This window comes from Vulpes lagopus, chromosome 1 (genome assembly GCF_018345385.1).
Source record: "Vulpes lagopus strain Blue_001 chromosome 1, ASM1834538v1, whole genome shotgun sequence".
NCBI classification, from domain to species: domain Eukaryota; kingdom Metazoa; phylum Chordata; class Mammalia; order Carnivora; family Canidae; genus Vulpes; species Vulpes lagopus.
Window position 1 is genome coordinate 102984041 of NC_054824.1, and position 12167 is coordinate 102996207.

General features: G+C 44.1%; 1 protein-coding gene across 1 annotated transcript in view; it reads left to right on the top strand.

Moving 5' to 3' along the window:
• The first annotated feature begins 2014 nt into the window (after positions 1–2014).
• Positions 2015–12167, top strand: part of PROS1 (protein S) — a 62025-nt gene continuing 51872 nt past the window's right edge. The window contains exon 1 of the mRNA XM_041759695.1: positions 2015–2230. Within this exon, the coding sequence (XP_041615629.1) occupies positions 2155–2230 (76 nt within the window). The 5' untranslated portion in view covers positions 2015–2154. The remainder of the gene's footprint in view (positions 2231–12167) is intronic.

Genomic DNA, 12167 nt, shown 5'->3' on the forward strand with positions numbered 1-12167 from the left:
CAGGCGCCAAACCGCTGCGCCACCCAGGGATCCCAAATTTTTAGATTTATAAGGAGATTCCCAAATTGAGCCTTTACTTGAAAGACTCCTAGCTGGGGATCCATGGGTGGCTCTTCGGTTTAGCGACTGCCTTAGGCCCAGGATGTGGTCCTGCAGTCCTGGGGTCCCAGGATCCAGTCCCACATCAGGCCCCCTGCATGGAGCCCGCTTCTCCCTCTGCCTCTCTCTCTCTCTCTCTCTCTGTCTCTCATGAATAAATAAATAAAATCTTAAAAAAGAAAAAGAAGAGGGATCCCTGGGTGGCGCAGCGGTTTGGCGCCTGCCTTTGGCCCAGGGCGCGATCCTGGAGACCCGGGATCGAATCCCACGTCGGGCTCCCGGTGCATGGAGCCTGCTTCTCCCTCTGCCTGTGTCTCTGCCTCTCTCTCTATCTCTCTGTGACTATCATAAATAAATAAAAAATTTTAAAAAAAATTTATAGAAAAAGAAGAAAGACTCCTAGCTTAAGTGCATTTAAATTTAAATGTAAATTTTAATTTATTAAATAAATTTAATTATTAAATTAAATTTAAATATAGTACTTAAAGGTCATTTTGTTTAATGCTATGATAGCACATCAAACAATTCTACAGAGATTAGAATCATATTTACAATTAAATCACTTGGGGGTTGGGGTTAAAATGGCAAATAGCTTGTCTTGGTAGAGTCAGAGCAAGAAGGAAAAGAATTTCAAAAAGGGAATCATTCAGTAATTCCTTTGCAAGTGTTCTTATCAGAAAAAGTGACTCTAATATCCACTTCCATTCAGCTGGGTCGCAGAACCACAGACAGCTGGAGCTGGAAGAGACCCTCCCCGAGGTCAGCCCGAGGGCTATCACTCACACACAAAGGAAACCAGGAGGTAGGCTCATTTGGGCAGAAACTCTAGACGTGATAACAGTAGAGATGCCTTCAGGACTATTACTGAACGCACAGTAACGGCTTTACATGTGTTATCTCTTAAATCCTTACAGGAACATCATGAAAACCCACTATTATCCTGGAGATACAACTGAGGTTTAGGGAGGTTAAGCAATTTGCTTAAAGTTACAGAATGAATAAATGATAAAAGTATTGAGATTTGAATCAGGCGTTTTAGCTCCACATGCAGCCTTAAATATTATGTAACATTACAAATGTTCATGTCTGAACACAACACGTGGAGGTCATATCGCAAAAAAACATGAGCTGTTCGAAGGTGATGGAATTTGATACATTCTCATTTTTTTCTCAGAACTTTTTTTTTTTGGCCATAGGTTTGGGTTTTCTTTTTTTCTTTTTTTTAACCATAAATACAAGAACGAAAGAAAAATGTGGATGATCACAACTATCCCATTTGCTCCCATTATCTCTCGTCTGAGGCCTTCCTGGAGTCACTGGCTTCTAGGCTTGATTAATGTCTCCATCTCCTGCGCGATCGTTCGTTCGGAACCTGGACCCGGGTCCTGAGTCCTCAGAGTTCCCTCTCGCCCCAGCTCCCTGGAGGTGCGGGTCCCGGTGCGGGTCCCCGTCTCCGTCCGCGTCCCCGTCCCGGTCCGCGTACCGGTCCCCATCCCAGTCCCGTCCCCGTCCGCGTCCCCATCCCCAACCGCGTCCCCGTCCAGGTCCCGTCCGCGTCCTCGTCCCCATCCCGGTCCCGTCCCCGTGCCGGTCCCCGTCCCCGTCCGCGTCCCCTTCTCTGTCCGCGTCCCCATCCGCGTCCCCGGTCCCGGTTCCCGCCCGCGTCCCCGTCCCTGTCCGCGTCCCCATCCGCGTCCCCGACCCTTGGGAGGGCTCCGCGCGGAGACCGGAGCGAACCTGGGCGAGGACGCAGGATGTCCCGACTGTGTTTACCAGGCCTCCGACACGCCCCCTGAGCCCTGCCCCCAGCTTCGAAAAGCTTCCTGGAAATGTCCTCGTTATCACTTCCCCTCCCGGGCTGGGGGCTGGGAGCGGGCGGTCCCCCCGCCCCCGGCGCCCGTGTCGGGCAGAGCGCTGGCTCGCAGGCGCCGCCGCCCCGCAGTCCTCGGAGAGCGGCGCCCGGGCTCGCAGGTCCCCGCGTCCGTCCGTCCGGGTCCCCGCGTCCGTCCGGGTCCCCGCCGCCGCCGCCCCGGTCCCCCCGCCGTCCGCTCCGCGATGAGGCTCCTGGCTGGGCGCTGCGGGGCGCTGCTGGCGTGCCTGGTCCTGGTGCTCCCGGTCTCCGAGGCCAACTGTGAGTAGCCGGCCGCGCGGTCCCTGGTCCCCGGCGCCCACCGCTCGGCAGCCGCGCCGGAGGATTCCGCGGGGGGCTGCAGCCGCCGGAAAGTTTCCCCGGCCTGCCGGGCGGGGGCAGCAGCCGCGGGCCTGCGGGCGGTGTACGGGGCGCGGGGCGCGGGGGACGCGGGGGCAGGAGCGGCCCGGGCAGGAGCTGCAGGAGCTGCAGGGGCAGGAGCGGCGGGGGCAGGAGCTGCAGGAGCGGCGGGGGCAGGAGCTGCAGGAGCGGCAGGGGCAGGAGCTGCAGGAGCTGCAGGGGCAGGAGCGGCAGGGGCAGGAGCGGCCGGGGCAGGAGCTGCAGGGGCAGGAGCGGCGGGGGCAGGAGCTGCTGGCCGCATGGCTCCAGGCCCGGGGCGGCTCTCGCTGCGCGGTGGCGCCGCCGCTGGCCCGCCCCAGCCTCCGCAGTCCCCAGGGGCCGGCCGGGCGCTCGCTCCCCGGGAGCGGCGGGGGCGGAGGGCCACTGCGTGTCCCCGGGCTGGCGGCCGCCCGCCCCCCCCGCCCCCCTGGCTGCAGTTTGCCTCCCTTTTGCAATTTCTGGACTTTGAGCAGAGTGCGCTTATCTCAACATTGACGAAGCAATTGCTTTAGGATCCCTGCTGGTTTGCATAGCGGGAGGCAGATGTCGTTTTCTGACCTTGAAATCAGAAGGACTGCTAACCGGTGTGCTTCTCAGGTCATTTTGTACTATTTCTGACACTGTCACAGCTCTGAGGTCGTGGCACGAATTCTCTGTATTTTATCATTGTATTGCCAGATCTTTATGTTCCCATAGGTGGATTCAAGGCAGGATACTGAGTTTTCGGTGGAGAGTGTACAAGGGCTATCACGGCATTTTAGTACATTTTGATTGCCAGTTAATTTGTTTCCAAAGCTTAGGCACGGTTATTGATTTAAACTGCTTACTTGTGCTACGTTTTATTTTCAGGAAATGGCATGGGAGAGATAAACTCTGAATTGCAAAAACTTTTAGGCTGCCTACTAAAGCGCCTGTGGAAACTTTTCAGAGATGGTAATTTTAGGAGAATTGAGTAGGAATTTACTAATATGTCGCTAGTTTGAATTAGTTACTGATCAGGATGAAGGAGGTGTTTTAAAATTCTAACTTCAACGTCAAAACATCATTTGCTGATCTGATATTAAAGAGCTTCAATAGCTGCATTGCTGTTCAAACCACTACCATGAAGCCTGTATGTGGACCACGTGCACAAATTCATCATTTATATGGTTCATTAAAACAATCAGATGTTTGCCCGGCAACCGGAAAGAGGCAGAAGTAGCCTTCCACATTCACTACTTCTCATCACGGGAATGTGCTAAACCCCTTCTTTTCATAGAATTGTTACATTTTTACTGAATCTAGATGGAGTTGAAATGATGTATATGCCTGTGCGTATTAGATGTAATGTAATCAAACCATATATATGAAGAAATACACTTGTTACATATAAACACTGATAGAGGAGAGGAAATAATAGTACAAATATATGACATAAAGAATACTTGGCCCTATATTGACTTTATTTTTAAAAGTATGAGTAGTTTAATTGTATTAAAAATCTTCTCTGGGGATGCCTGGGTGGCTCAGTGGTTGAGCATCCACCCTCCGCTCAGGGTGTGACCCCGGGTCCTGGGATTGAGTCCCGGATCTGGCTCCCCGCAGGGAGCCTGCTTCTCCCTCTGCCTTGGTCTCTGCCTCTCTCTCTCTCTCTCTCTGTGTCTCTCATGAATAAATAAATAAGATCTTAAAAAAAAAATCGTCTCTAGTTAACTGATGGGGGGAAACAGAGATACAGATGGAATGTTTTTACTCCTTAAAGTTTTACATTTGAGATAGAATTAGCATTCTAAATATTTGACCTATAATTCATTGGTTAGTCAATAGAAATGTATTTGCTATTTAAAGAAAAAGATTTACAAATCACAGTTTTAGTTTTGAGAGTTTTAGAAACTATCCAGTTTAACTTCTTCATTTTAACAGTAATGAATTGGTCAGAGATGTTAACTGACTTTGAAGACATTTACATATGCGAAACATATTTTTATAATGTCTTATATTTTAATAAATATGAGAGACAGAAAGGGGGAGAGAGATAGATTTAAAATATATACTGTCTACATATTCCATCACCTGCCAACTAAGGACTGCGACGAAGAGAAATAGGAGAAAGGGGATGTTCTCAGGCTGTGCTAGTTTGATCCCATCTTGACTTCCATTTCTAGGTGAGTGCAGTCTACTCTTGACATTACTGACTCATATTTACTTTCTCTTCTTAATTTCCTTCTTTCTCTCTAATTATTCCTTTCATCATTTATCTACCTGTCTTTTTAAAATGCCCTTTATTTTAGAGTTCAAAATGTTGCACTGATGGAGAGATTTTATTAAGGTTAGGAAGAGTTAGAGACAATTTCTGGTGCAGCAATGATACCATATTCTCTTACCATCAATTCTATGCCAGGATATGTTGTAATGCTTCATAATAGACCTTTTCTATCCACCAAGTTCAGTATCCTCTTTATAGCTAAATGATCTATATTTAAACTTTCAACATATTACAATAAAAGAAATAAGAAGCCTGATGATACATATATCAAATTCTTTAGCCACAAGCAATAATAATGAAAGAAGGAAGGAAGGAAGGAAGGAAGGAAGGAAGGAAGGAAGGAAGAAGGAAGGAAGCTGAGTGGATTTGTTGGAAGACTACTGAATGGCATGCTGAATAACTAGGCCAGTGGATGACAGGGACTTAGGCATCTTGGTGATCTGTATAGTGGGAACTCATGTGCTCGCTGTGTTAGGAGCTGCCATCAGATGACTGGGTTCTAACTACCTTCCAGTCCTGGGTGGACCTGCCCATGATTGAAATTCCCATAAGAGAGGAATTGATTGTTTTGGTTTAACGTATCCCTGGAGTCCTGTGACTGACAGCCCCCACAAAGGAATGGAAGCTGCGAAGGAAGCAGAAATAAGAGAAGTCTATGCATTGTAATGATTGGCTGGACAACATACATGCCCTCTCCATAAACACCATTTGGAGATATTTCAAGTATAATGTATTTGTTTTTAATATAAGGCAAACAACTAACATACAGTAGAAAGGACCTTCTCCTTAATAGATTCTAGTCACCATACCCAAGGAGGAAGGCTCAAGGCTACCATTTCTTAGTTTACTGTCACTGGCTGATCTCCTTCTCTCATAATCCCATGTCAATGTGCTCTGCTCTGCCTTATGGATAAAATCCAAAAACTAATAATACTAGAAAGACAAGCAAAAGAATACAAGTACTTTAGGGTGACCTGTCTTCCTTTTGAGCAGGAGCTGGTGTTTATGACCTCCTCCTTCACTCCCCAACTCACATGTCTGTTGCTTTCACACAGTTGCCTTATGTTTAATTTTGTTGTCTTATCTCTGAGATGAACTACACTCTTGGTCAGGAAGGATCTAAGCCTATTCCCACCTGTAGATATTGTATCCATCTCTTCTTTCACAATTTCTATTGTATACAATAGTCATCTTGAAGGAGCAACACTCTTTCTAGACTTGATTTATACATGGCAACAACACTAGTTTGCATTGATTATTGTCATACAAGCGTAATCTTTTAAAATTTTTCAACAGGAGTAAAGAACTAGCAGTCTCAGCTTCTAATTCAGTGGAAAATATATTGGGTCCCATAGTGAATGCATTTCTTCTTGATTTACCAATTTCTAGATGAGCAAAAGACAATTGCAAGGAAAAAAAGCAAAAAAACAACAACAAAAAAAAAACCATGAGAATAGGTCGTTGAATTAGTTTCTTATGCTGCTGCAACAAAGTACCACTTCTGGGTGGCTTAAACAACAAAATTTATTGTCTCATAGTTCTGGAAACTAGAAGTCTGAGATTAAGGTGTCAGCAGGATTGATTCCTTCTGGGAGCTGTGAAGGAGAATCTGTTTCACACTTTTCTCCTAGCTTCTGATAGCCTCAGACATTTCCTGGCTTGTAGATGGCATTTTCCCTATGTCATCACATCATCTTCCCTCTGTACATGAGAGTCTGTATTCCAAATTTCCCCTTTTGATAAAGACATCAGTCATATTGGATTAGAGCTCACGCTTATGACCTTGTTTAACTTGATCATCTTCAAGCTTCTTTTTTCAAATAAGATCACATTCGCAAGTACTGGGGGATTAAGGACATTACCATCTTCATAGTGGATACCATTCAATCCATAACAATCACTAAACATCATATCATGACAAGTACTTCTTCCTTTTCTACTTTTATTTCTGACCTGGGTATTTTAGCTTTCGGAGAAAAAAATCACTGTAGATGGTATAAAAAACATACTACATTTTTTTTTTTTTAAAGTAAGCTCTATGCCCAATGTGGAGCTCAAACTCACAACTCTGAGATCAAAAGGTATATGCTCTACTGACTGAGCCAGTAAGGAGCCACCAAAACATCCCACAGTTTTAAAACCACATTTTGGAAGAGAGCATTGTGTCCAAAAAGGCAGTATGAGAGCCTTCAATAATTGATCAATCTGTTGTCATATAAGGCTAGCCTCCTTTTAGGCTTGAGGGTACATATTAAGACCCATGAAAACCATAATAGTCATCCCATTGACTTATTTCCTTTACTGTGGAATCAATTCCTTAGTTAGAGAAAAAGTTGTGGGGCTTAGCATAAAGCATTAAATAAGTCTACCAATAGTGATGCCAATAGAAAAAATTGCATCCAAACATCAAGTGAATATCTCTGTCTCTGAGTACAGTGTACGCCTCCTGGATGATAAAAGAGCCCTAACTAACCAATCATCCACCAAGATCTGATGGGTTTTGTTAATATGTTCAATGTCTAGCAGCAGAAGAAATGGCAGTTACGCTGGCAAATGTGGTGTTTTTCAGGAGTGAGAGACTCGTGAGGAAAAGTCTGTATAGTTGAGTCAATATTTAGTCTGCGTCCTTGCCACTGTGGCTGTTTGTTTTGTTTTGTTTTTGTTTTGTTTTGTTTCTACCTAGCGATGGTAGACCAAGTGACACACCAAGTGATAGTTTTCGCACCAAATGTATCCAGAGACTTGGGTGTTTGGCCCTCATGGCGTCTTAAAAATCAGGAAATTTCATCCAAAAATTTTGCTTTGTGACTTCTCTTGAAGAACTGAAGGACGGCCTGGCGACACTGCATGCACATCCCAACATGGAAGATTCAAAGCTGCTTTCTGAAGATAGAATATACTCTGTCTAGGTTGCTGCAGTTCCAGCCATCCTCTGCCGTCTTTCACCACATCCTCGTCCCTTGTTTATGGTTCCTATGGGACACATGTGGATTTCTGACTTTGTGACCCTGGCTCTAGATTGCCTGGCAATCCTTAAGTGAACCATTCTATCCCCTCTTATCATTAAGAACTTCTCTGGTGTGGGGCTCTCTTATGAGAATTCACCTGGAACACAAAGAGTCTCAGCTCTGGACCATTCTTGCCAACTGTCCTTGTCTCTAGACTTGATATCTAGCTCTTTATGGTCTCTGAACAGCTAGCCAGACCATTTACAACCACTCAGGAAGCAGAGTAGGTCCTGATCTCATTCTGAGCAAAATGGACAATGAAAAATACTACATGTATGTCTGCCCAGTGTGAGGGTTTTGCTTCTCCAAAAATTCTGCTTCTGCTTGGGATCACCCTTGAGAGAGGCTGTAGTTTGTTCGTTGCAGGCTGTGGTTTCATAGCAGATCTGCCTCTGGCTTGCATTGGTTATGTGACAACAAAGTCTGTAAACTAGAGATTTTTGTCTTCAGTTGGTTGATTTTCATCCTCAGGAGGTTGGCCATAGGCTTTTCCTCATGAGACTGTAAGGGGAGCTTGAGGGAGGACTTCATGTCAGGAGAGCGAACAGCCAGCCCAGGCCACTTAGTTGTGTCTTTAGTCCCATCCTATGCATACCATTGGGATGTGTCACAGGTGACCTACTGTCACAACTAAGTTTCTGGCTGGATGGAAGAGGTAGCATCCAGTTCACAATGAGCTGTTTAGATCAGCTGGTCACCAGGTATCCTGCGGTCAGATTTGCAGACTTCACTAAAGTTCAAAATGATGCCAGGAACAGTATCTCAAAGGGAGACTAATTATTTGCAGAAGGAAATGTGACTTGCTCTCAAATCATAAGCACCTCCCCTGAAATTCTTGTTTGGGGACTTGCTATGATACCCTGGATAGTACCAGAGTACCCCACCATCCTACGGACAACTTGACACAGTTGGATCTGATGGGTCACTGACTGCTTGAATCCGACTTTGAACGAGCTAGAGATCAGTTTCTTATTCCAGTTTCCATCTGTGTCTGGCAGCTTTTGGACTTGTATGATAAACAGACCAGAGTAGAGTATCTAAAAATGGAATATGCTTCAACAATAAGGGATCTGCCAGTATGCATTCTTCCATCTCAGTGTTGAACACCCAGGTATATGAAAACTTGTCTCTCACTTGGGCAGGAATACTCTGCATGACCAAATTGTTGCTGAAAATAGGTCACACCTGCAGAATGAGTCACGGTTTGGAGTTTGAGTTCTATTGGATCGATAGTTAGATCGTTTAGGACACAATTCCCTTAATCAACTGACCCCCACAGGCCTCGGTTCTAACCAGCAAACCTTAGATTTTAGGTGTTTTGCTTCCCTAAAGGCCAATATCTAATAATCACTAAAGGTTTTTGGAATCTCTTCCCTTGGTGTAGTTACTCAGCACAGTTAATTTGCGTGGGAGAAAACAAGGGGGAAAGTTCACTGTGTACAGGATGCTTCTTCACGAGCACCTCTCCTCTCCTTCATTCAAGAAGTTCTGGATCCACTAGCCAATTCAAGATTGGTAATTGAGGAGAGGTGGTGATTTCTTTGTATAGTGACTGAAGTACAACCTCTGTTTGCAATGTTTTTGGATAAAAAAAATTTCAGTGAAGACTTTTCCCATCTCATTCGAGGGAGATTTTCATCAATTCTTTCTCCAAGATTTGATCACTACACTCACCCTGACTTTGATCCACGTGAATATGGGCTGCCACCTAAGCTCAGCCGCCCGTGTTCTTCCCATTCCCCCTGAGATCTGGAAGCCTGGTTTCATTGCAGCACCTGCCATCAGCATTTCCAATCTAGGGAGAACAGCCAGTAAAATGCTTTTTAGAGACCCCAGTGATGTCCTTGACAATTGGTTTCTATGATAATCATGGAAATAATATTCTTTCACTTCATACTGGGGAGCGGGATGGATAAGTGAGAGAGTGAATAGGTGGGAACTACGTGAAGGATTCAAGCCAGAACCTAGCTCCTGCTCCTTGTGAATTCTTTCTTTAATATTATGCCAAGGGATGTCTGGCTTTTCATTGCTATTTAGTGTGTGCCAAGGTTTTGCCCAGGATGGCATTAGCCAACCAAGCCAACTGTTAGAACTGGAAGTGGTGATCCTAGCACATGGAATGAAAGCAACAATAAATAGCCAAACGTTCAGCCTGATTCAAAATTATATATGCCTTTTGGTATTAGTTTTTTATTGTTGTATAACCAATTATCACAAACTTTGCATCTTAAAAATGATACAATTTATTAACTCGGAGTCCAGGCACAGGTCCAGGGAACTGCTCAGGGTCTTGCAAAGCTAAAATCAAGGTGTCCACCCGAGCCGAGGTGTCATCTGAAGCATCCTCTTCCAAGTGCATTGATCTCTCCAATGAGAGAAAGGAGAGGGGAGATCGGTGGAGGAGGTTTACTTGTGCACGAAAGGGACAAAATTCACTTGTAATTCTCACAGCCCCAACTCAAGGACATACATGGAATATTCGGTCAGCGTGGTCTCTGTTACAAATATTTCTCCTCTAAGGTTAAGATTACTATTTTTTCCTCTAAGAGAAGCACAAACACATATTGCTCATTTAACCTTTAGTGATATCTATTACAAAGTGTGAGGCTATATTAACTATCTATTTGCTAAATAGAGAGGGCATAATCAACTGTGCCCAACAGACCTAAGCTGAGGACATAGTGTAATGACATTGATTGGCTGTTAATGAAGGAGGGTGAAAAAAAATATGGTTAACAATTAATACTGAAATTATTCCTTTTGTGACAACTGCTACTATTTTACCTTGAAAAGTGACTTCAGGTTTAGAAAGTGAAGTCCTGAAAACATGGTTTACAACTTTGCTGTTCAAGAGTAGTTTGTGAACCAGTAACAGCACTATTACCTGGGAGCTTGTTAGAAATGAAGCATCTCTGGCCCCACACCAGACCTACTGATTCAGAATATTCATTTTAAGAAGACCCCAGGTAATTCCTATGCATGTTAAAATCTGAATCATGCTGGGGTCTAAGGAGCTAGGAGAAAAGGTGGATAAGTGGTTCTGCATAGGAAGTGAATGGAAATTGTAGGGGTGGCAGTGGGAGGCAACAAGGGAGAGAGAGGGGGAGAAGTTGTCAGAGAAGAGAGAAAAGAAGCTGATCCATATGGCAAGACAATGCAGCTTCTAGGAATGTCTCCAGTAAGATTTTTTTTTTTTTTTTGAGAGGGAGAGAGAGTGAGAGAGCGTGCACACACAAGCAGGGGGAGAAGGACAGTGGGAGAGGAGCAGAAGGGGGGGGGAGAATCTTAAGCAGGCTCTACACCCAGCAGAGAGCCCTACATGGGGCTCAGTCTCCCAACCCTAAGATCATGACCTGAGCCGAAATGAAGAGTCAGGTGCTTAACTGACTGATTCACCAGGCACCCCATCCAGGAGGAAATTATTACATGTGAGGTGGACAGAGGACCTTTAGGAACTGGCTTTTCTTAAGACTCAACGTTAAATTGCAAAAGTTGCTTTGATGTCAACCATAGCCCTTTGTACCTTCCCCCGTCACCCACCCCCCGCCCCCCGGGTTTCTTCAGCAGAGATTGATTTCCACATTTAACTGGATTAAGAACAAAGAGAAGAGAATAGTTCCATAAGATATAACAGAGATGAAGAGTTTAGTGAAAACTAACATACAAAGCCAATAGTGCCCATAAGAACCTCAGCTCCAAAAGGATATGACATTTTGAGAGGTGTTGGAATTTTTATCAGGTGTGAGATTGAGGTTTTAGGACACCAGTCAATAAATTAAAAAAAGGCAAAATGATATGTGACATTAGCAAAACTCAAATTATCTTTAAATTGTTAAGCTTTGATTGAGGGTAATGTTTTGTTAATGCTAAAAGAAAAAAAACTTACCTTGGTGATGCAAAAACAGAGTCTTGACTCTTTTTCTTTTGGGGACACAAATCCTTTTTTACCTAGATATTCCTATTTTATTTTGCACAAATCTGGGAAAGACATATAAGTAACTAATTATAATAACTTGGGGGGATGGGAAAGGATTGAGTGATTTTAGACAAAAAAATACTGCACACAAAAGACTGGAAGAAAATGGATAGTGCTTTAATAGTGTCTTTAGAAAGTAGAGTTATGATGCTTTTTATTCCTTGCTTACCTTTTTACTTTTAATAAATATAGTAACTTGTGTTATTGACGTTAGTATGAAAATGCCACTTCATTTAAGAGTTTTATTTATATTACATTGTTCTAAATATGGAAATTGAGTCCTCCAGGTTTGAGGGGAAGTGTAATAAGGATAATCTATCTAGATTCTTGAGTGTTTCTACTGGGAGGAAAGTAACAGGAACTGGCTCACTGGCTCTAATCTCTTAGTATAACTTTTCTTAGTCCTCTTGCTCAGTTTTTGGAATGGACTTTAAAAAGACACATTCAAGAACAATGGCTTTTAAATCTTTACAGAAATGGTAAAATGATAACTTCTTGCATCTGTGTGATGGTTTCCATCTTTCAGAATGGCATATTGACATTTTCTCATTGTGTGTCACAGGTGTTCTGTGAGGGACTTTCCCAACTTTA